The sequence below is a fragment of the Rattus norvegicus genome, chromosome X, assembly GCF_036323735.1.
Source record: "Rattus norvegicus strain BN/NHsdMcwi chromosome X, GRCr8, whole genome shotgun sequence".
Lineage (NCBI taxonomy): Eukaryota > Metazoa > Chordata > Mammalia > Rodentia > Muridae > Rattus > Rattus norvegicus.
The window spans coordinates 37,368,458-37,393,463 of record NC_086039.1 but is presented as its reverse complement, the minus strand read 5'-3'; the positions used below and the strand labels follow the sequence as shown (position 1 = coordinate 37,393,463).

The 25,006-nt window shown below is 37.4% G+C and overlaps 1 protein-coding gene across 3 annotated transcripts in view; it reads left to right on the top strand.

The window, feature by feature from the left end:
- Nucleotides 1–25,006, top strand: part of Scml2 (Scm polycomb group protein like 2) — a 154,573-nt gene that overhangs the window by 93,002 nt on the left and 36,565 nt on the right. For all 3 annotated transcript variants that reach the window (XM_039100194.2, XM_039100195.2, XM_063280419.1), the window contains 11 exons: nucleotides 7,053–7,136; nucleotides 10,356–10,418; nucleotides 11,913–11,996; nucleotides 13,538–13,621; nucleotides 15,228–15,311; nucleotides 16,589–16,672; nucleotides 17,866–17,949; nucleotides 19,533–19,616; nucleotides 20,187–20,270; nucleotides 21,944–22,027; nucleotides 23,308–23,391. In XM_039100194.2, coding sequence (XP_038956122.1) covers nucleotides 7,053–7,136; nucleotides 10,356–10,418; nucleotides 11,913–11,996; nucleotides 13,538–13,621; nucleotides 15,228–15,311; nucleotides 16,589–16,672; nucleotides 17,866–17,949; nucleotides 19,533–19,616; nucleotides 20,187–20,270; nucleotides 21,944–22,027; nucleotides 23,308–23,391 — 903 coding nt within the window. The remainder of the gene's footprint in view (nucleotides 1–7,052; nucleotides 7,137–10,355; nucleotides 10,419–11,912; nucleotides 11,997–13,537; nucleotides 13,622–15,227; nucleotides 15,312–16,588; nucleotides 16,673–17,865; nucleotides 17,950–19,532; nucleotides 19,617–20,186; nucleotides 20,271–21,943; nucleotides 22,028–23,307; nucleotides 23,392–25,006) is intronic.

Below are 25,006 nucleotides of genomic sequence, written 5' to 3'. Positions count from 1 at the left end.
AATAGTGATTATTGTTTCCCTTTATATTCATATTTGGATGTGAGGTTATGTTTGTGTGCTTTCATTCTCTTTGTTTTGTTGCCAAGACGATTAGTTTCTTGCTTCTTCTAGGGTATAGCTTGCCTCCTTATGTTGGGCTTTACCATTTATTATCCTTTGTAGTGCTGGATTTGTAGAAAGATATTGTGTAAATTTGGTTTTGTCATGGAATATCTTGGTTTCTCCATCAATGTTAATTGAGAGTTTTGCTGGATACAGTAACCTGGGCTGGCATTTGTGTTCTCTTAGGGTCTGTATGACCTCAGTCCAGGATCTTCTGGCCTTCATAGTTTCTGGCGAGAAGTCTGGTGTGATTCTGATAGGTCTCCCTTTATATGTTACTTGACCTTTTTCCCTTACTGCTTTTAATATTCTTTCTTTATTTTGTGCGTTTGGTGTTTTGACAATTATGTGACGGGAGGTGTTTCTTTTCTGGTCCAATCTATTTGGAGTTCTGTAGGCTTCTTGTATGCCTATGGGTATCTCTTTTTTTAGGTTAGGGAAGTTTTCTTCTATGATTTTGTTGAAGATATTTACTGGTCCTTTGAGCTGGGAGTCTTCACTCTCTTCTATACCTATTATCCTTAGGTTTGATCTTCTCATTGAGTCCTGGATTTCCTGTATGTTTTGGACCAGTAGCTTTTTCCGCTTTACATTATCTTTGACAGTTGAGTCAATGATTTCTATGGAATCTTCTGCTCCTGAGATTCTCTCTTCCATCTCTTGTATTCTGTTGGTGAAGCTTGTATCTACAGCTCCTTGTCTCTTCTTTTGGTTTTCTATATCCAGGGTTGTTTCCATGTGTTCTTTCTTGATTGCTTCTATTTCCATTTTTAATTCCTTCATCTGTTTGATTGTGTTTTCCTGGAATTCTTTCAGGGATTTTTGCCATTCCTCTCTGTAGGCCTCTACTTGTTTATTAATGATTTCCTGTGTTTCCCTAAGTGTGTTCATGTCTTTCTTGAAGTCCTCCAGCATCATGATCAAATATGATTTTGAAACTAGATCTTGCTTTTCTGGTGTGTTTGGATATTCCATGTTTGTTTTGGCGGGAGAATTGGGCTCCGATGATGGCATGCAGTCTTGGTTTCTGTTGCTTGGGTTCCTGCGCTTGCCTCTCGCCATCAGATTATCTCTAGTGTTACTTTGTTCTGCTATTTCTGACAGTGGCTAGACTGACCTATAAGCCTGTGTGTCAGGAGTGCTGTAGACCTGTTTTCCTCTCTTTCAGTCAGTTATGGGGACAGTGTGTTCTGCTTTCCGGCGTGTAGTTTTTCCTCTCTACAGGTCTTCAGCTGTTCCTGTGGGCCTGTGTCTTGAGTTCACCAGGCAGCTTTCTTGCAGCAGAAAATTTGGTCTTACCTGTGGTCCCGAGGCTCAGGTTCGCTCGTGGGATGCTGCCCAGGGGCTCTCTGCAGCGGCAGCAACCAGGGAGACCTGTGCCGCCCCTTCCGGGAGCTTCAGTGCACCAGGGTTCCAGATGGTCTTTGGCTTTTTCCTCTGGCGTCCGAGATGTGTGTGCAGGGAGCAGTCTCTTCTGGTTTCCCAGGCTTGTCTGCCTCTCTGAAGGTTTAGCTCTCCCTCCCACGGGATTTGGGTGCAGAGAACTGTTTATCCGGTCTGTTTCTTTCAGGTTCCGGCGGTGTCTCAGGCGCAGAAGTCCTGCCGCTCCTGGGCCCTCCCCCACGGGAGCCCAGAGGCCTTATACAGTTTCCTCTTGGGCCAGGGATGTGGGCAGGGGTGAGCAGTGTTGGTGGTCTCTTCCGCTCTGCAGCCTCAGGAGTGCCCACCTGACCAGGCGGTTGGGTCTCTCTCTCACCGGGTCTGGGAGCAGAGAGCTGCTGCGGGCCGGGATCCGCGGGTGTGGGACTTCCGGTAAACACAGACCGTGCCTCCTAGAGAAATTCTGCTTCCGTGTGTCCCAAGCTCACCAGGCAGCTTTCTTGCAGCAGAAAATTTGGTCTTACCTGTGGTCCCGAGGCTCAGGTTCGCTCGTGGGGTGCTGCCCAGGGGCTCTCTGCAGCGGCAGCAACCAGGAAGACCTGTGCCGCCCCTTCCGGTAGCTTCAGTGCACCAGGGTTCCAGATGGTCTTTGGCTTTTTCCTCTGGCGTCCGAGATGTGTGTGCAGGGAGCAGTCTCTTCTGGTTTCCCAGGCTTGTCTGCCTCTCTGAAGGTTTAGCTCTCCCTCCCACGGGATTTGGGTGCAGAGAACTGTTTATCCGGTCTGTTTCTTTCAGGTTCCGGCGGTGTCTCAGGCGCAGAAGTCCTGCCGCTCCTGGGCCCTCCCCCACGGGAGCCCAGAGGCCTTATACAGTTTCCTCTTGGGCCAGGGATGTGGGCAGGGGTGAGCAGTGTTGGTGGTCTCTTCTGCTCTGCAGCCTCAGGAGTGCCCACCTGACCAGGCGGTTGGGTCTCTCCATGATTGTATTTTATAAATGTGAACATAGACATAATTACATATATATTTTACACACACATATGCATGTACACACACTATGTATACATACATATGAACATATGTGTGTATGTATATATAATGTACAAAATATATATATATATAATGCACTATATATATAATGTACAAAGTGAATAAACCAATCAATGTATTAAAACTCTGTGATATTAACCCATGAGATTTTCCATCTGGAGAACAGTCATCAGAATTGTTTTGTTTTATTTATGTCATCTGGTTTGATTTCTTTCTTTTTTTTTCTTCCATTTTTATTAAATTGGGTATTTCTTGCTTACATTTCAAATTTTATTCCTTTCCCGGTTTCCTGTCCATCAGCCCCCTGACCCCTCACCCTCCCCTTCTATATGGGTGGTCACCTCCCCATGCACCCCCATTACCGCCTCCCCCAAACAATCCCCTACACTGGCGGTCCAAACTTGGCAGGACCAAGGGCTTCCCCTTCCACTGGTGCCCTGACAAGGCTATTCACTGCTACATACGAAGTTGGAGCCCAGGGTCCATCCATGTATAGTCTTTGGGTAGTGGTTTAGTCCCTGGAAGCTCTGGTCGGTTGGCCTTGTTGTTCTAATGGGACGGCAAGCCCCTTCAGCTCCTTCAGACCTTTCTCTAATTCCTCCAATTGGGGTCCCGTTCTCAGTTCAGTGGTTTGCTGCTGGCATTCGCTTCTGTATTTCACATATTCTGGCTGTGTCTCTCAGAAGAGATCTATCTCTGGTCCCTGTCAGCATGCACTTCTTAGCTTCATCAATCTTATCTAGTTTTGGTGGCTGTATATATATGGGCCACATGTGGGATAGGGTCTGAATGGCCATTCCTTCAGTCCCTGCTCTAAATTTTGTCTCCATATCCCCTCCTATGGATATTTTTGTTCCCCTTAAAAGGAGGAGTGAAGCATCTGCATTTTGGTCATCCTTCTTGAGTTTCATGTGGTCTGTACAGCTTGGGTAATTCGAGCTTTTGGACTGATATCCACTTATCAATGAGTGCATACCATGTGTGTTTTCTGTGATTGGGTTACTTCACTCAGGATGATATTTCCTAGTTCCATCCATTTGCCTATGAATTTCATGAAGTCATTGTTTTTGATAGCTGAGTAGTATTCCATTGTGTACATGTACCACAATTTCTGTATCCATTCCTCTGTTGAAGGACATCTGGGTTCTTTCCAGCTTCTGGCTATTATAAATAAGGCTGCTATGAACATAGTGGAGCATGTGTCTTTGTTGTATGTTGGAACATCTTTTAGGAATATGCCCAAGAGAGGGATAGCTGGGTCCTCAGGTAGTTCAGTGTCTAATTTTCTGAGGAACCCCCAGACTGATTTCTATCAGATGTAGGATTGGTAACGATCTTTTCCCAATCTCTTGGTTGCCATTTTATCCTAATGACAGTGTCCTTTGCCTTACAGAAGCTTTGTAGCTTTATGAGGTCCCATTTGTCAATTCTTGATCTTAGAGCATAAGCCATTGGTGTTTTGTTCAGGAAGTTTTCTCCAGTGCCCATGTGTTCGAGATTCTTTTCCACTTTTTCTTCTATTAGTTTGAGTGTGTCTGGTTTGATGTGGAGGTCCTTGATCCACTTGGACGTAAGCTTTGTCCAGGGTGATAAGCATGGATCGATCTGCATTCTTCTACATGTTGACCTCCAGTTGAACCAGCACCATTTGCTGAAAATGCTATTTTTTTCCATTGGATGGTTTTGGCTCTTTTGTCAAAAATCAAATGACCATAGATGTGTGGGTTCATTTCTGGGTCTTCAATTCTATTCCACTGATCTATCTGCCTGTCTTTGTATCATCACCATACAGTTTTTATCACTATTGCTCTGTAATACTGCTTGAGGTCAGGGATGGTGTTTCCCCCAGAAGTCCTTTTATTGTTGATGATAGTTTTAGATATCCTGGTATTTTTGTTATTCCAAATGAATTTGCAAATTTTTCTTTCTAACCCTATGAAGAATTGGATTGGAATTTTGATGGGGATTACATTGAAACTGTAGATTGCTTTTGGTAAAATGGCCGTTTTTCCTATTTTAAGCCTGCCAATCTATGAGCATGGGAGATCTTTCCATCTTCTGAGATCTTTAGTTTCTTTCTTCAGAGACTTAAAGTCCTTATCATACAGATCTTTCACTTGCTAGGTTAAAATCACACTGAGGTATTTTATATTATTTGGGACTCTAATGAAGGGTATCGTTTCCCTAATTTCTTTCTCAGTCTGTTTCATTTTTGTGTAGAGGAAGGCTACTGATTTATTTGAGTTAATTTTATACCCAGCCACTTTGCTGAAGTTGTTTATCAGGCTTAGTAGTTCTCTGGTGGGTCTTTTGGGATCACTTAAATATACTATCATATCATCTGTAGATAGTGATATTTTGGCTTCTTCCTTTCCAATTTGTATCCCCTTGACCTCCTTTTGTTGTCTGATTGCTCTGGCTAGCACTTCAAGAACTATATTGAATAAGTAGTGAGAGAGTGGGCAGCCTTGCCTAGTCCCTGATTTTAGTGGGATTCCTTCAAGTTTCCATTTAGTTTAATGTTAACTACTGGTTTGCTGTATATGGTTTTTACTATGTTTAGGTATCGGCCTTGATTTCCTATTCTTTCCAGGACTTTTATCATGAAGGGGTGTTGAATTTTGTTAAATGCTTTCTTCCAGAGGTCCTGAGTTCAATTTTCAGCAACCACATGGTGGCTCCCAACTGTCTGTAACAGGATCTGACGTACTCTTCTGGTGTTTCTGAAGACAGCAACAGTGCTCAGACACATAAAATTAATCATCTTTAAAACTGTACTTTTCGATTCATTGTCCATTATTTTTACTATTTTAGTAACTTTTTTTTTGATCGAGAGCGTTGTTTTCTCTGGCAATAGAAGCACAGGCAGTTGTGAGCCACTTGATGTAGATGTTGGAAATAAACTGTGATTCTCTGTAAGGGTAGGCAAAATCATTCTTAACAGCTGTACCACCTCTTCAGCCACAAAGAATGTCTTAAGATTGTGTAATAAAATAGTTACCATCATTGCAAAAATAGACTTTGGCCTCCATACAGAGTGTTGGATCTTTTGCTGAATGGGACAAAGAAATAGAGAAGATGGGAACTTAAGCACAAGAAAGCATTGCAGCATTGAAAGACACTTATACATGCAATAAAAGAATGAGCCTCCATAGAACTTGGCTTGGACTTTACATAAAACCATATACAGTGCATGTAGTATATGTGATGAGATTGTTTTTATGATCTTTGATTAGATTCATGTGTAAAGCAATAAGATCGTACAGAATATGTGAAAGAGACCATATGTAACCACCAGAGTATTTACTAACTCTTTACAGAACTAGATTGCTATTATTTATTTTCTGTTTCTTATCAGAGGAAGTTAATATGTATATGACCTAGTCAGGAGCTAACTGCTCGGGGATGATAAAGTGATATTTCTTTTAAAAGTATTGGTGGAGGTGGACACTTGTGCACAAGATGTATCACAAGTAGAGAAAAGCAGAAGAAACTTACGGGATGGAATAAAAATAGAAGGAACTATGGATAGATAAACTTTCAGTGAGAGTATAAAGCACGATCAGTTCATCTGAAACTAGAGATAGTAAGTAAGGGAGTTGAAGGTAGACAAAGAGTTTTATCGTAGAGGTGTAGAAGAGATGCAGGAATTGCCAAGAATAATCAGTTCAGGACTTTGTTTAGAATCTTTAGTGGTGAGGTCAGTGTGATGGGGCATCAGTGTTCTGGTCTTAGTCACCATTCTGAAACTGATGGCAGAAGCCATTGTTCAGAAACAGTACAATAATTAATATTGCTAGAGATTAATTTTTTTAAACTGGAAGTTTTAAACCTAGAGAATAGTAAGGTAGTTGCTAAAAATGACGTAAGAGTCTCGTCCATAGAGGTAAATTATTTGTAAATGAGGAATAAAGTTATGGTGCCAGCTAAATAATTTTACATTTGCCCTAGGAACTGAGGATGGACTATGTCCCTTTTGGCAAGTGGTAGAAATGGAATATAAAGGCTGTAGAAAGATGGGATTTTTTCTATCCAAAGTCCTGTTTATGCAGACTGTATGGTCTTTGAGTAATGAAACAAGGGAATAAATGGTTTCAACTTAAAAAATATAAAGCCTTCGAAAGGTTAATATTTGAGCTTGAAGTTTGTATATGTGTGAGCGATATTATGATTATATATAATATGTCATAATAATTATAATTAGTATTTAGATAAAATTTATTTTTCCTAATAACCTAGTTTAGAAACCATTTGTAATGGTATTTCTCTTTTTAACTAATAACACTTTAAGTCATAACCAGGTGGTTATCTTCACACAAAATATTAAAATTATCTAAGCTGAGCTACTAGACAACTAGAAACTATATCATGTGAGCATGAAGGTAGCCTTTTTATGACAACACTGTAAGACAGTGTATATTTTATGACAACAAACTTTAGTATTTGATATACATACAGGAACATGATGAATTCTAGCTGTAAATTAACATATTTTTTTATTTTTCATTTCATACCTCAACAAAGCTGGGAAAAAATCTAAAGGCAGAGGATTCACCAAAACTTGGGAAGGTGAAACCAGACCAGGGAGAGTTGTCCAAGTAGTCCCAGGTGAATGTTTCTTTATGTTTATTTGCAAGACCATTCTTATACATTGAATAATGATATGGTGTTTCAGAAATGATATGGTGTTTCAGAAGGAAAGACTTTTCTGTCATAAGAAACTAAATGCAGAAAGTAGCCCAATGATAAGTGCATTTTTCATTGTGCTAGTTTAAAGTTGCTGGTTTATTAGAATGCTAATAAGTTTATTAGAATGCTAATAAAGGCCTTTTTCAGGGATAAAATTAGACTATTTGCTGACTTTATGAAATTCTAATGTATTTTAATCTTCACTTACATGGCAGCCTTGTTTAAACTTATGTTATTCTTCTTTGTTTAATGCTTTTATTCATTTTTTGAAAATTTTATGCAATTTATTTTGATCATATATTTTCTTTCCCCCAACTTCTTTCAAATTGTGCTGCATATCACTGTCACTCCGACTTTATGTTCTTTCTCTCTTAAAAAATGAAAAATAGAAAAATCGGAGTCTGGTTTTTGTTAACATACTACTTTTGAGCATGTGGCCTGTCTTAGTGTGTGGTTTATATACTTAATGTTTATCCATTGATGAAAACTGATTTTCCTTTTTCTAGCAACTATGAATTTTTGGCTAGAGCTAGAATTTGTGACCACTTCCCCTCCTCTATGCTGAGGTTTGGTGAGGCTTGAGATTATTATACAAGACATGTGTAGCTGTTGTGGTCTTTCTGAGTTCTTATATTTTATCTGCTCTATTGGTGAAAAAAATTATCTAGGAGAAGTCCTTTTTTGCCCCTGCCTATAGTCTTTCTGCCTGCTTTCCTACATAGTTACCTGAGCTTTGAAGGGAAGGGTGTGATATAGCCTTCCATTTTAAGGTTAGGTACCCCAATGTCTCTCAGTCTCTGAAGGATGTCCAATTGCAGGTCTCTTTACTAATTACCATTTATCTAAGAAGCTTCTATGATAATGTTTCATTTGAAAACACTTTTGAGGTCATTAATCATCTTTAAAATCAGTATTGTAGGGTTTCTAATGCTGTGTTAAAACACAATGACCAAAGCAACTTGGAAAGGAAGGGGTTTATTTGGCTTACTCTTACACATTACTGTTCATTTTTTAAGGAAGTCAGGAAAGAAACTCAAATAAGACAGCAGTCAATGCAGTGGACATTGTGGGGATAGGTCTTTGCTGCTTCCTGGCTTGCTTGACCTGGTTTTCTCAGCCTTCTTTCTTATAAACCCCAACATCACCAGCCCCAGACTGGTTCCACTGACAATCACCAATCAAGAAAATGCCCTACCGTCTTGCCTGTCGTGTAACCTTTGGGGTATTTTCTCAATTGAGGCTGCCCTCTCTCCAGTGACTATAGCTTATGTCAAATTGGCATAAAACTAGCCAGCACAACTAGACTTTTAATTTTTTGTACGGATATATTGGTTTGCATATGGAGGAGTAAGGGCCATAAAACTATATTCATTTTTTCATTGATCGAATGTGTTTCTACATGTGTGTTTTTGTACTAAACATACAGGTGTCCTCAAGGCAGAATGGCACTTTAGATCCTCAAGGGCTGTAGTTAAAGTGAACCACTTAATAAGTGCTTGGAATAAACTCTTCTGAGAGGGCAGCATCAAGCACTCCGTAATGCTGAACTCTTCAGCACCCGGAAATGTTTGAAGATGATGTAATATAATGGTTAGGATCATTTTCAGAGAAAGCCTTTAATCTTCTAATAAAGTAGAGTTTTGGGTATTTTGTTTAATGGAGCAGAAAGAGATAGAGGCAGGAACTTAACCAAGAGAAAACATTATAGAAAAGAAATATATAAAAATCAGATACAACAGTGATTTCTCCAGAGGTCAGAGTGGATATTACACAGAATCATAACCAGCCCATGTAGTTATGTGATGAGGTTAGTTTATATGTTCTGTTTTTGTATTGTTTTGCTTTTTAAAGCAAAGAAAAAAATTGACACAGAAACCATATGTTGCCTTCAGAATGTTTGCTGTCTAGGTCTTTATAGAACTAAATTGCTAATATTTATTCTTTTGCTTCTTATTTAAAAACAAAGTTGATGAGAATGTGGCTTAAATGTAGGAGCTAATTTCCTAATCAGAGTTAATGATGGAAGTGATTACTTCATTTACAATTATTGGTAGAGGTGGACAGTTGAGTGCAAGGCAAGTTGCATTAGGAGCAGAGCAAAGCTAGAAGAAACCTAATGCTTTGGATGAAAATAGAGGGAAATGTGGATAAACCTAGCAGTGAGATTGTAAACAAGATCAGTTAATCTGGAACTAAAGATAGCAAGTAAGGGAGTTGAAGGTGGAAAAAGGAACACTTGTCTTGGAGATAGAAGAGTTCCAGAAATTGCGAAGAATAACCATTTCAGGGCTTTAGCTGGAATCTTTAGTGATGATGCCCAAGTGATGAGGCATCAGTGATCTGGTCCTGGTCAAAATCCTGAAAATGGTGACAGGGCTATTGTGTAAGAAAAACTAAACTAATGTGAATGATATTACTAGTGACATTTTTATTACATAAACGGATATCTGAAACATGGATTATAAAGTAGTTGTTAAAAATGAAATAAGCTGGTTGTAAATAAGTGACTTAGTTATAAATGAGGGAGAAAGTTACAGTGCCGGTAAAATGATGTTACATTTGCCCCAGTAGCCCAGGATGGTCTTCTTTGTTAAAAAGTAAAAGTGGGATGTCAAAAAGCTACAAAACATTTTTGATATTTCTTATCATGAGTTAAAAGTTATGCATTATGTTTGAATATGGAAAAGCAAGGCAGTATACTGACTACTCTTATATTTGTAAAGTAAAACACCCCAAATAAATGTAGTTGAGTTTTGAATATGTTTTTGTCCTTCATCTCTCTCCTTCAAATGCTAGTTTATTTAGGATTACTAGATTTTACTATGTCAACTTCATTATTTATAGGAAAGTTGTTAAGGTTTTGATACTTAAATATCTCATTGGTTTCTCTATTTGCTGTGAAGATAGTTAAAATTAACATGGCAATCAGTCCCCATCCAAAATATTAAAACTGTGTAAATTTAGCTTACTTGAGTACCTTATGAAGCCACATACCACCTGAGCTTTCTTATGACAGTAGTATATTGGAGTGTATATATTATGATTATAGCTTTTATTATTTGGCATACATGCTCAACATAATATGTTCTAGCTATAAATGTACATATTTTTTGCTTTTCATTTCATATCCCAACAAAGTTGAGAAAAAACCCAAGGGCAAAAGAGTAACCACAGCTACTGATGATGAAGCAGCAGCCCCAGGTGATTATGTAGCTTTGTTATCTATACTGATTTACAAGGTCATTCCTGTATTGGATAATAGTGTGATTCTTTTTTCAGAAGGAAAGATTTTGTCATTTTAAGAAAGCAAATATAAAAAGCAGCACAGTGATAAATTTCACATGCTAATTCAAATTAGCTGGTTATTCTATTAAGTTCATCCTTTAGAGGAATAGATGGTTTCCTGATTAGGAAGCTTTTAGGTTTAAAAAGAGTTCTTTTGTGAGATAATTTAATCTCCACCTCTCTTCCTTTTCTTTCTTTTCTCCAAAGCCTACTAATATATCCCTCCTGCTCTTCAAATTCAAAAGTTTGCTTTATATTGAATAATGCTGTAATGATTTACAAGACAGGACTAGTTTTCAATTTATAAAAAATAAGTACAAGGAGTAGAACAATGATAATGAATAGAAATTTTCACTGTAGTATTTTCAATTTACCTGGTTATTCTAACAGTTCATCCTTTTGGAGAATTAGATTGCTTGCTGATTATAGATTTTTTTCATGTTTTAAAACAGAAAATGGCCTTTTATTTTGAGATTATAATTTTCAATATTTCTTCCTTACCTTTTCCTATCCCTAAAACTCCCCTCTCTGCCAGTTGTATAGCCTCTTTTCTCACTAATAGTGTTTACATGCAACAATATCTATGTGTAGACATAGTTCTAAATATAACATGTTCTGTCTGTATAATAATACCTGCATGCATGTTTTCATGGCTGTATTTTTATAACAGATAGGGAACAGTGTGTTCTTCACTGGTTATTCCCATCATTCCCTTTCCCAATGTTCCTTAGACTTACATAGTTCTTTATGTAAGATTGAAGCTTTGTGGGCTATTCTCTGTCCAGTTGGTATACACAATTGATGCATTTTTGTTCTGCTCACTTTTGGGCAGCAATGTTGGTGGGATTTTAGAGGTGCTTTTGATAGTACTTGAAGAATCAGTCTTAGAGCAGACTTCCTGACTCCCTCATGCGGATCTTTGTCATCTCTTGAGCAGTGTTCCCTAAGACTAAGCTTTTTGGCAGGAATGTTCTGTAGATATAGCCATTCTAATTAGGGTTCACCACCCTCTGCTATGATTTGTTGCAGTGTCCTGCAATGGTGTCTGTTGCAATAAAAAGTTTTCTGGATGAACAGTGGAGACTAAAGTTACCTTTGGGTATAAGGACATCCTTTAATTGTTATTAGAAATTATACAGTTTCTTCTTCAGTAATCATGACTTTACAAGCACAAGAGTTATTAACTGTGTTTGCAGTAACAAGCATGCTCTTCCTTCAAGTAAAGTGTACATGATGGGCATTGTGACATATCATGTGAGCATGGTCATAGCCTATATTATGACAAGACTTAATTACAGCATGTGCATAGTAGTTTATAAGCTTTATTATTGAGAAAGCATAGTGGATGAAACAATGTGCTCTAGCTTTACATATGAATATTTTTGTTTTTCATTTCATACATCAATAAAGCTGAGAAAAAACGCAGGGGCAAAACAGTCACCACCCCTTGGAGTGACCAACCCAGACTTTTTGCAGATCAACAAGCAGCCCCAGGTGATCACTTTGGTCTGTTATTAATAAATCTATATTATTCACAATATATTTTCTGTATATTGAGTAAGTACAGTGTTTTCAAGTAGAAAGTATTTTTTCTAAGAAAAAATGCAAGAAGAAACACAATGGTAAATTGGTAGAAATTTTTACTGTGTTAAGTCAGATTTTTCTCTTACAATAAGTTCATCCTATTAGAAAATTAGATTATTTACTGATTATGATTTAATTTCAACTTTTCTCCTTATCCTTCTTCCTTCCCAAATCTTTCATTGATACCCCTTTTTCTCCTCCAAATTCATGGTTCTTTTCTCTCAGTTCATGCTTGCATTTGTTCTTACCTGTAACTTTTACTCAGTCTATTTAAGTGTTACTATGGGTGTGTGTGTGTGTGTGTGTGTGTGTGTGTGTGTGTGTGTGTGTGTGTGTGTGTGTGTGTGTGCGAGTGTGTATCTTGGTTTGTAGACCTTACCATGAATCAGTGTGCTTTTCCCTGGTTATTCCCACCCCTCCCTTTCCCAGATCTCCTCAGGCTTACACAGTCCTTTGTGTATGGGTGGATGCCTCACAGGCCTTTTTCTCTGTCTAGTTTGTATATATGTTGCTGGCATTTTTCAGCTCATATTTGGATATTGGCCTTGGTGTTATTTTATGTGTTGCTCTGGATATTACTAGGAGTCACAGTCTTAGAGCAAATTGTTTCCAATCTTTTTCACCTCTTTTTTAAAAGTATTTATTTGTTTGTTTTATCCATGTCAGTATACTGTAGCTGTCTTCAGACACACCAGAAAAGGGCATCAGATCCCATTACAGATGGCTGTGAGCCACCAGGATTAAACTCAGGACCTCTGGAAGAGCAGTCAATGTGCTTACCTGCTGAGCCATCTCTCCAGCCCTCTTTTTCACCTCTTGTACAGTGTTTCCTGAGCCTTACCTTTTAGGCAGGAATGTTCTATAGACACATCCATTCTAATTAGGCCTCACCACTCTCTGCTATGACCGGTTGCAGTTTCCTGCAGTGGTCTCTGTCTGTTGCAAACAAAAGTTGTCTTGGGGTTGGGGATTTAGCTCAGCGGTAGAGCACTTGGCTAGCAAGCGCAAGGCCCTGGGTTCGGTCCCCAGCTCCAGAAAAAAAAAAGTTGTCTTGGTGAACAGTAAAGACTACAGTCATCTATCAGTGTACAAACAGGGTTTATATATTATTTTTTAGAAATTATGCTGATGTAGTAATTAGCAGTTGTAGATTCATCTTTGGTAACCATGACAGTACAAACACAGAGCTTTTATAGCTGTGTTTCCAGCAGCAGGCATGCTCTCCCTCTAGTTGATCTGAGTCTTAATTCTAAGTAAAGTGTAAATGATGGGCATTGGGACATATCATAGGAGCAAGGTAATAGCCTATATTATGACAAAGCTCTATTAGAGCATTGCATAGTAGTTTATAAGCTTTATTATTGGCAAAGCATAGTGGATTGTACAGTGTGTTCTTGCTTTACATGTTTTACATGTGAATAATTTTGTTTTTATTTCATTCCTCAATAAAGCTGAGAAAAAACGCAAGGGTAAAACAGTTACCACACCCTGGGGTGACCAACCCAGACTTTTTACAGATCCAGGAGCAGCCCCAGGTGATTGCTTTGGTTTTTTTTGCTTATTAATCTATATTATTCACAATTTATTTATTGTTTGTTAGATAATAATTAATATTTTCAGAGAAAAAACTGTTTCTAAGACAAAAGTATGAAGCAGCACAATGATAGATTGGTAGAAATTTTCACTGTGCTGGGTCAAAATTTTCTCTTAGTATATTAATTTTATTCTTTTGAAGAATTAGATGTATTCTGGTTATGATTCAATTTTAACTTTCTTTTGTCTCATTTTCTTTTAAAACCTACATTTCTGCTCCCTCTCTTCGCCAAATTCATGGCTCTTAAGAGTTTATGCTTGCTTTTAAGAATATCTATTCTTGGGGTAGGGGATTTGGCTCAGTGGTAGAGCGCTTACCTAGCAAGCGCAAGGCCCTGGGTTCAGTCCCCAGCACTGAAGAAAAGAATAGGAAAAAAAAAGAATATCTATTCTTAACTATGATATGATCAGTCTTTATAAGAGTACATGAATGCATGTGTGATATTATGGTTATATTTTTTGGCCCCTGAGTATGAAATCAGTGTGCCTTTTTCTGATTAGTCTCACATCTCCTTTTCCCAGTTTTCCTCAGGTTTTTTTTTTTTTTTTGGTTCTTTTTTTCAGAGCTGGGGACCAAACCCAGGACCTTGCGTTTCCTAGGCAAGCGCTCTACCACTGAGCTAAATCCCCAACCCCGTTTTCCTCAGTTTTATATAGTCCCTTGTGTAGGGTGTAAGCACAGGCTTTTCTCTGTCCACTCTATATAAGTTTTTGTGTCTTTTTGTTCAGCTCACGTTTGGGCAGCGGTCTTGGTGTCATTATATCTTTTAGTCTTGATATTACTAGGAGACACAGTCTTATAGCAAACTTCTATACCCTTTTGCACTTTCAATTCCTTTCACCATCTCTTTTTTTTCTTTTTTCTTTTTTCTTTTCTTTTTTTTTCCCCCGGAGCTGGGGACCGAACCCAGGGCCTTGCGCTTGCTAGGCAAGCGCTCTACCACTGAGCTAAATCCCCAACCCCTCCACCATCTCTTGAGTCCTGTTCTGTAATCTATAACTTATTTGCAGGGGTGTTCTGCAGTTTTATTTATTCTGATTGTGCTCCACCACTCTTTGATTTGATTGGTTGTGATTTCCTGAAATCCTCTCTGTTACAAACAAAACTTTTCTTGATGAAGAGTAAAGACTACAGTTGTCTATGGGTAGAAGAACAGTGTATAGATTTTTTTAGGGTATGAGGATATAGAGAATTGGTTGTAAATTCTTCTCCAGTAACCATCGCCTTTCAAGTACAGAGTTATTAGTTGTGTTCCTAGTTCCAGGCATGCTCTCTCTCTCATTGAGCTGAGTGGTAAATCTAGTTAAAGTGTTGTTTCTTAATGTCAAGGTATGCATACCACTCTTGGATCCTTAGAGTTACCATACCATGTTGGCAGTATGATATATCATGTGAGCATGATGGTAGCTTGTTTTATGACAGGGCTCTAGTATAGCATATGCATAGTATTATAAGCTTTAGTATTTGGAAATCATAGTATATTAAACATAAAGTGTTCTATGTTTACATGTGAATATTTTTGTATTTCATTTCATACTTCAATTAAGCTGAGAAAAAACGCAAGGGCAAAACAATTACCACCCCTTGGACTGGCCAACCCAGACATTTTGCAGATCAAGGAACAGCTCCAGGTGATTGCTTTTTTTGTTTTTGTTTTTTTTTTAAATCTACATTGTTTCCAATATCTTTGCTGTATATTTAATAATGGCACTAGGCATTTAGAAGGCAAAACTGTTATTTTCTTTTTATTTGGGCAAAAGCAGCTTAAAATCTCTTTTAATTAAACAAATGGTGATAGAAAGCACTAATTTTAATCTGTACAATTTGATGCCAAGGGGTCATTTTAAGGCTTCCATATAAATTGCAATCCGTTTTATATTTGGATGATGTTTTATATAATCACACAGTCTAAGGTGTGAGTTCAGATGAAAAGAAATTATGTAAAAACCAAGGTATCTTATCACTGGTGATTAAGTTGATACTGCAAAAAAAATCATGGAGAAATGACTAGAGAAACAAAGGTAAATATGGACCCAGGTGGTGACAAATTTTCCAAAATAGGGAAAGATCCACTTGTTAAATTGTCAAAGCTAAGAGTGACAATAGATAGGACATGGTAAATTCAGCCATATGTCATAAGAATTTCTAATTGACAATAATTTGTTTGAAAGGCAGATAGTGTGCTTGGATAGCCTTGATTGGTCATTCCTGAGATATACTTATGTTAGAATATTAACGGGGCATGTTTTAGTAATGGCTAGGTATTTGTTTCAGGCTATATGTGACAATGTCCCCTGAAACTTGAATTTTTATTTATAAATCATCTATTTTTAAACTTTGTTAGTTTTATAATAATTCCTGGAAAGAAACTATATCTACTGATACTGAATTTTTGATTAGAACTTCAGTGCTGGCAAGAGACCTGAAAGTTAATGATCCAAAACATAATAACCCTATGTTTGGGTTATTTCTAGGATGCTGAATTAGTTATTCCTTTCCCAGTTCTTTCTGCACTGGTCTCTGTTGCAAACAAAAGCTTTCTGGATAAACAAAAGACTACAGTTATCTTTGGGTATAAGCACAGTGTTTATATACTGTTATTAGAGATTATGCTGATATAGTAAATTAGGGGTTGTAGATCTTTCCTCGGTAGCCATGACTTTACAAGCAAAAGAGTTATTAGCTGTGTTTGCAGTAGCAGGCATGTTCTCCCTCCAAGTAAAGTGTAAATGATGGACATTATGACATCATGTGAGCATGGTGATAGCCTATATTATGACAAGACCCTATTAGAGCATGTGCATAGTAATTTATAATCTTTATTATTGGGAAAGCATAGTGTATTAAACAATGTGTTCTCAATTTGCATGTGAATAATTTTATTTTTTCATTTCATACCTCAATAAAGCTGAGAAAAAACGCAAGGGCAAAACAATCACCACACCCTGGAGTGACCAACCCAGACTTTTCGCAGATCAAGGAGCAGCCCCAGGTGATTGCTTTGTTCCTTTTGTTTGTTAATCTATATTATTCATAATATATTTCCTGTATATTGAATAAGAGTGCAATGTTTTCAGGTGGAAAGTATTTTTCCTCAGAAAACAAATGCAAGAAGTACAATTATAAATTGATCGAAATTTTGTCTGTACTAAGTTAAATTTGTCTCTTACTATAAGTTAATTCCTTTGTAGAATTAGATTCCATTCTGATTCTGATTTAATTTCAACTTTTCTTTATATCCTTTCCTCCTTTCAAAACATTCCATTCATCCCCTCCTCCTCTCCGTTAAACACATTAGTGCTTATATTTAAGAATATTTATGAACATAAATATTTTAACTGCAGCCTGTTCAGTTTATATTTGTTTGTGTATGGGTGTATGGGTATTTTGTATGGCTGTATTTTTGGCACCTGAAAGCAAGTTGTTGTACTCTTCTCTGATGATTCCCTCCCCTCCATTTCCCAACTCTTCCTGGGTTTATATAGTCCTTTGTATAGGCTGAATGCCTCGTGTGCATTTATCTGTCCTGTGTGAATATGTATTGATTTATTTTTGTTTTACTGACATTTGGACAGTGATGTTGGTAAGATTTTATTTGTTACTTTTGATATTACTAGGAGAGCCCATCTTAGAGCGATCTTGTGACCCTCTGGCTGTTTCCTTTCTTTCTGCCACTTCTTGAACAGTGTTCATGAGCCTTACCTTAGAGCAAGGAATGTTCAGTAGATATATGCATTTGTATTAGGCAATGACTGGATGCAGTTTACTGCAATTTTCTCTGTTGCAATGCAAAGTTTTCTGGAGGAATAGTAGAGACTAAATTTATTCTTGGGTATAAGGACATCTTCACATATTGCTATTAGAGATTATGCTGATATAGTAATTATTGGTTGTCGATTCTTCTCCAGTAACCATTATAGTACAAACACAGAGCTTTAAGCTGTGTTTTCAGAAGCAAGCATGCTTTGCCTCTTGTTGATCTGAGTCTCAATTCCAAGTAAAGTGTAAATGATAGGCATTGGGACATATGTGAGCATGGTGATAGCCTATAGTATGACAAGGCCCTACTAGAGCATGTGCATAGTAGTTTATAAGCTTTATTATTGGGAAAGCATAATGGATGAAACAATGTATTCTAGCTTTACATGTGAATATTTTTGTTTTTCATTTCATACCTCAATAAAGCTGAGAAAAAACGCAAGGGCACAACAGTTACCACCCCTTGGAGTGACCAACCCAGACTTTTTGCAGATCAAGGAGCAGCCCCAGGTAATTCTGTTTTTTAATAAATCTATATTATTCACAGTATATTTTCTGTATATTAAATAAGACTATAGTGTTTTCAGGAGGAAAGTTTTTTTCTAAGAAAACAAATGCAAGAAGAAACACAATAGTAAATTGGTAGAAATTTTCATTGTGTTAAGTCAAATTTCTCTCTTATAATAAATTCATCCTCTTTTTTTTTTTTGAGCTGAGGACCAAACCCAGGGCCTTGCGCTTGCTAGGCAAGCACTCTACCACTGAGCTAAATCCCCAACCCCAAGTTCATCCTCTTGAAAAATTAGATTATTTACTGATTAAGATTTATTTTCAACTTTTATCCTTATCCTTTCTTCCTTCCAAAATCTCTCATTGTTATCCCCTTCTCTCCTCCAAATTCATGGCTCTTTTCTCACAGTTCATGCTTGCATTTAAGAATATCTCTGTACATATATATTCTTACCAATAACATGTTGAGCCTATTTAAGTGTACTCATGTATGTGGGAGAGAGGGGGGGAGTATGAGTGTGTGTGTGTGTGTGTGTGTGTGTGTGTGTGTGTGTGTGTGTGTATGTGTGTGTGTGCGAGTGTGTATCTTGGTTTGTAGACCTTACCATGAATCGGTGTGCTTTTCCCTGGTTATTCCCACCCCTCCCTTTCCCAGATCTCCTCAGGCTTACACAGTCCTTTGTATATGGGTGGATGCCTCACAGGCCTTTTTCTCTGTCTAGTTTGTATATGTGTTGCTGGCATTTTTCAGCTCATATTTGGATATTGGCCTTGGTGTTATTTTATGTGTTGCTCTGGATATTACTAGGAGTCACAGTCTTAGAGCAAATTGTTTCCAATCTTTTTCACCTCTTTTTTAAAAGTATTTATTTGTTTGTTTTATCCATGTCAGTATACTGTAGCTGTCTTCAGACACACCAGAAAAGGGCATCAGATCCCATTACAGATGGCTGTGAGCCACCAGGATTAAACTCAGGACCTCTGGAAGAGCAGTCAATGTGCTTACCTGCTGAGCCATCTCTCCAGCCCTCTTTTTCACCTCTTGTACAGTGTTTCCTGAGCCTTACCTTTTAGGCAGGAATGTTCTATAGACACATCCATTCTAATTAGGCCTCACCACTCTCTGCTATGACCGGTTGCAGTTTCCTGCAGTGGTCTCTGTCTGTTGCAAACAAAAGTTGTCTTGGTGAACAGTAAAGACTACAGTCATCTATCAGTGTACAAACAGGGTTTATATATTATTTTTTAGAAATTATGCTGATGTAGTAATTAGCAGTTGTAGATTCATCTTTGGTAACCATGACAGTACAAACACAGAGCTTTTATAGCTGTGTTTCCAGCAGCAGGCATGCTCTCCCTCTAGTTGATCTGAGTCTTAATTCTAAGTAAAGTGTAAATGATGGGCATTGGGACATATCATAGGAGCAAGGTAATAGCCTATATTATGACAAAGCTCTATTAGAGCATTGCATAGTAGTTTATAAGCTTTATTATTGGCAAAGCATAGTGGATTGTACAATGTGTTCTTGCTTTACATCTTTTACATGTGAATAATTTTGTTTTTATTTCATTCCTCAATAAAGCTGAGAAAAAACGCAAGGGTAAAACAGTTACCACACCCTGGGGTAACCAACCCAGACTTTTTGCAGATCAAGGAGCAGCCCCAGGTGATTGTTTTGTTCTTTTCGTTTATTAATCTATATTATTCACAATATATTTATTGTTGGTTAAAGAATAGTGTAATATTTTCAGGAAGGAACAATCTTTTTTCTAAGAAAACAAAATCTAGGAGCTCTACAATAATAAGTTGGTAGAAATTTTCACTGTGGTAAATCAAAATTTTCTCTTATAAATGCATCCTTTTGGAGAATTCTATTCCATTCAAATTATGATTTAATATCTTTTGTATCATGTCCACCTTTCAAAAACTCCCAATTATCCTCTCTTCCTCCTGTCTCCTAAAAATCATCAGTGTTTCCATTTATTAATGTCTGTATACATAATATATTTTTAAGTATAACTTGTTTGTTCTATATAAGAACATGTATATACCTGGAACGTATGTATATGTGTGTATATATATATATGATTTATATATGTTTGTGTATATGTATATATGTGTATATGTGTGTATATGTGTGTGTATATATATATTTATTACATACACATATACACACATATACATTCTAGGTTCACATGTGGATAATTTTTGTCTTTCCTTTCATACCTCAATAAAGCTGAGATAAATCGCAAGGGCAGAACAGTCACCACATCTTGGATCCAACCACCCAAACTGTTTCTAGATCGAGGAGCTGCCTCAGGTGATTCTTTTGTTCTTCTGTGTATTAATCTATATTCTTTGTAATTTATTTGCTGTGCGTTGAATCATAGTACAATGTTTTCGACCAGAAAAATCCCCTTTTTCTAAGAAAACTGTTGCAAAAAAGAAGCACAGTGGTAAATTGTTAGGAATTTGGCATTGCTAAATCAAAATTTTCTCTTATTATAATAAATTTATCTTATTGGAAAATTAGATTTTTTATTATGATTTAATTTCATTGTTCCTTTCAAAGTCTCTCTCTGATCCACTCCGTTTTCCTCCCAATTCACCTCCTCTCTTCTCACAGTTACTGCTTGCATTTAATAGTATCTATATACACATATATTCTTACCTATAACCTGTCCAGTGTGTGGGTGGGTTTGTGTGTGTGCATGTGTGCACATTTTTGTTGTTTTTTTTGGGGGGGTTGTGGCATGTTATCCTGAATTGTTTTGCTTTTCCCTGGTTATTTTTGTATCTCCATTTTTCAGATCTCCTTAGATTTATATAGTCCTTTGTGTAGAATTGAAGCCTCACATGCTTTTTCTCTGTCCTGTGTATGTGTGTGTGTGTGGGTTTGTGTGTGTGCATGTGTGCACATTTTTGTTGGGTTTTTTTTTTGGGTTTGTGGCATGTTATCCTGAATTGTTTTGCTTTTCCCTGGTTACTTTTGTATCTCCATTTTTTAGATCTCCTTAGATTTATATAGTCCTTTGTGTAGAATTGAAGCCTCACATGCTTTTTCTCTGTCCTGTGTATGTGTGTGTGGGTGGGTTTGTGTGTGTGCATGTGTGCACATTTTTGTTGGTTTTTTTTGGGGGTTTGTGGCATGTTATCCTGAATTGTTTTGCTTTTCCCTGGTTATTTTTGTATCTCCATTTTTCAGATCTCCTTAGATTTATATAGTCCTTTGTGTAGAATTGAAGCCTCACATGCTTTTTCTCTGTCCTGTGTATGTGTGTGTGTGTGGGTTTGTGTGTGTGTGTGTGTGTGTGTGTGTGTGTGTGTGTGTGTGTGTGTTTTGGTATATTGCTGCCATTTTTGTTGAGCTCACAGTCGAATAATGGGGTTGGTGGGACTTTGTGTTGTTGTGGATATTACTAGGAGACACAGTCTTAGAGCAAACTCCCTGACTGTCTCGCTCTTTCCAATCTATCTGCTACCTATTGAGCAATGTTCCCTGCGCCTTAGCTTAGGTGCAATACTATTCTGTAGATATATCCCTTCTGATTAGGATATACCACTCTCTGCTTTGATTGGTTGTGGTTTCCTGCACTGGTCTCTGTCTGTTGCAAACAAAAGCTTTCTGGATAAACAAAAGACTACAGTTATCTTTGGGTATAAGCACAGTGTTTATATACTGTTATTAGAGATTATGCTGATATAATAAATTAAGGGTTGTAGATCTTTCCTCAGTAGCCATGACTTTACAAGCAAAAGAGTTATTAGCTGTGTTTGCAGTAGCAGGCATGTTCTCCCTCCAAGTGAAGTGTAAATGATGGACATTGTGACATCATGTGAGCATGGTGATAGCCTATATTATGACAAGACCCTATTAGAGCATGTGCATAGTAATTTATAATCTTTATTATTGGGAAAGCATAGTGTATTAAACAATGTGTTCTCAATTTGCATGTGAATAATTTTATTTTTTCATTTCATACCTCAATAAAGCTGAGAAAATCTATAAGGGCACATCATTCACCAACCCCTGGTGTGTCCAACCCAGACTTTTTGCAGATCAAGAAACAGCCTCAGGTGATTGCTTTGTTCTTTTGTATATTAATCTATGTTATTCATTATTTATTTCCTGGGTTTTAAATAATAGTGTAATGTTTACTGGTGGAAAGTTTCTTTTTCTAAAACAAAAGCAAGAAGCAGCTCAATGGTAAATTGTTAGAATTTTGACTGTGCTAAATCAAATTTAACTTCATTTTCAAGAGTCAGATTGTTTTCTGATTATAATTTAACTTTTTTCCTTCCAAAACCTCTCATTTCCCCATCCTCTTTTCCAAATTCATGGCATCTTTTTTTCAGATAGTACTTGTACTTAAGAATATTTATGTACAAATATATTCTTAATTATAACCTAATCAATGTATAGGGGTATATATGTGGTTTTATGGTTGGATTTGTGGCACCTCAAAGAAGTGAGTTATTCTTCCTTGAGGATTCCCATCTCTCTCTTTCCTAGTTTTCCCCAGTTTTATAGAGATGTTTGTGTAGGTTTGAGTCTCCATGGGCTTTTTTCTGTCCAGTGGGGGGAGGGGCGTGCATGCACGTGCCACGCATGCTTGCACATGAGAGGGAGAGAGAGAGAGGAAGGGAGATTATTGATTGATTGATTGATTGATTGATTGATTGATTTTTATTCAGCTCACCTTTGGACAATGATATTTCTGAGATTTTGTTTTTTAGATTTGCTGCTGGTATTACTAAGGAGCCCAAATCTTAGAGAAAGTTTCTGGCTCTTATTATGTTAGCCAGTGTTCCTGAGGCAGTGTAGTTTTACATTATGTATAGGAGTGTTCTGTTGATGTATTCATTCTGGTTGTGATCCTCCACTTGGTTTTTCTTGGTTGTCTTTTATTGTAATCATCCCTGTCTTTGGCAATCAGATGTTTGCCATTGAAGAGTAAATACTGCAGTTACCTTTGGGTATAAAGACAATGTTTATAGAAGGATGTTAGGGATTAGGTTAGTGTAATAAATTAGTGGTTGTAGATTTGCCTCCAAAACCCATATTATCCTTATACTCAGTTTTAATTGGGTCTCTGGTACCAGGTGTTGTGTTTCTCCTTTTGACTGGTTCGTAAGTACAAGTAAAGAGTAGTTGGTTACCGTCAAGGTGTGTGCCACTACTTCATGCTAAGAGTTACCATGCCATGGATGTCATTTGTCCATCTGACCAGAGCAAGCTTGGAACTTTTTCACTACTATGCTATATTAAAAACTTTATTATTTGTCTTACATACCAAAATATAATATGTTCTCGCTTTAAATGTACATACTTTTTTCCATTTCATACCTCAACAAAGCTGAGAAAAACCCCAAGGGCAGAAGAGTCACCAAGCCTTGGAGTGATCAAGCCATACCATTTTACTTTGGAGCAGCAGGTCCAGGTGATTTCCTTACTCTCTTTTGCCATATGAATTTACAAGATGATTTTTATAGATTGAAAATTGGTATAACGTATTCAGATAGAAATACTTATTTTTTCTAAGGAAAAAATATACAAAGTAGCAAAATGATAAATTCATAGAATTTTTCACTATGCTATGTCAAATTTGCCTCTTTAAAAGTTCATCCTTTTTATTTCATGTTTTGAAAGAGAAAACAATATTTTCTTGAGATTAAAATTTAATTTCAACCATTCTCTTTCTTTCCCCCCTCCCCAAGCCTTCTATATACCCCTTCATCTCTCTTCCAAAGTGTATGGGCTTTTTTGTCACTAATTGTCACTGCTTGCATTCAAGAATTTATATGTACATATAGTATTAGTCCTAAATACAACTTGTTCAGACTGTATAAAAGCACTTGTATGTATGTTTACATGGTATAGTTTTCTCATACCAGGCAGTGAACTGTCCTCTACCCGGTTCTTATCTCCCTTTCCCAATTTTCTTCAGTTTTGTATAGCCCTTTGTGTGGCATTGAGGCATTATGATCATGTCTTTGTCCAGTTCTGTTTACGTATTTATATCGTTCTTGTTTAAACTCAAGTTTTGGCAGTAATGTTGATGACATTTTATAAGTGTTTCCCCTGATTTTACTAGGAGACACAGTTTTAGAGCAAATTCCTTCACCTTTTGGCTTTTTACAGGCTTTCTGCCTCTTATTGGCCAGTGTCCCTGAGCCTTAACATATGTAAAGGAGTGTTCTTTAGATATATCCATTATGATTGGTTTCCATCACTTTGTCTTTTTCTCACTGATAGTTTATACTAATGGTCCCTGTCTGCAAAGTATTCCAGATGAAGAGGGAAGACTACAGTTATCTGTATAAAGACAAAATTTTGGGATTGGGGATTTAGCTCAGTGGTAGAGCGCTTGCCTAGCAAGCGCAAGGCCCTGGGTTCGGTCCCCAGCTCCGAAAAAAAGAAAAAAGAAAAAAGAAAAAAAAAGACAAAACTTTATAGATTTTTGTTATGGCCTATCCTTCAGTTAAATTTCTTGTTACAGATTGTCCTCCAATAACTATCACTTTCCTCACACGAAATTTTAAACTGTGTTTCCAATACCAGACATGGTTTCCCTCATGTTAAGTGGATTCTATGTCCAAGAAAAAAGATCTTTGGTTACTGCTGAGGAATGCATGCTACTACTGCATTCTTAGAGCTACCATTCATCCTAAGCATTATTTTACTTATTTACATTTTACTTATTTACATTTCAAATGTTATCCCCCTCCCCAGTTTCCCCTCCACAAGCCCCCTATCCTTCCTCTCTCCCTCTGCCTCTATGAGTATACTCCCCTACCTGCCCACCACCTCCTGCCTCAGCAGCCTAGTATTCTCCTATCTTGGGTCATCAAGCCTCCACAGGACCAAGGGCCACCCCTACCAGTGATGCCCAGATAAGGCAACCCTCTGCTACTTATCCAGCTGGATCCATGGGTACTCCTGTGAATTCTTTGGTTGGTGGTTTAGTCCCTGGGAGCTCTGGGGGATCTGGTTAATATTGTTGCTCTTTCTATGAGGTTGCAAACCCATACCATGTAAGCGTAATGTTATCCCTT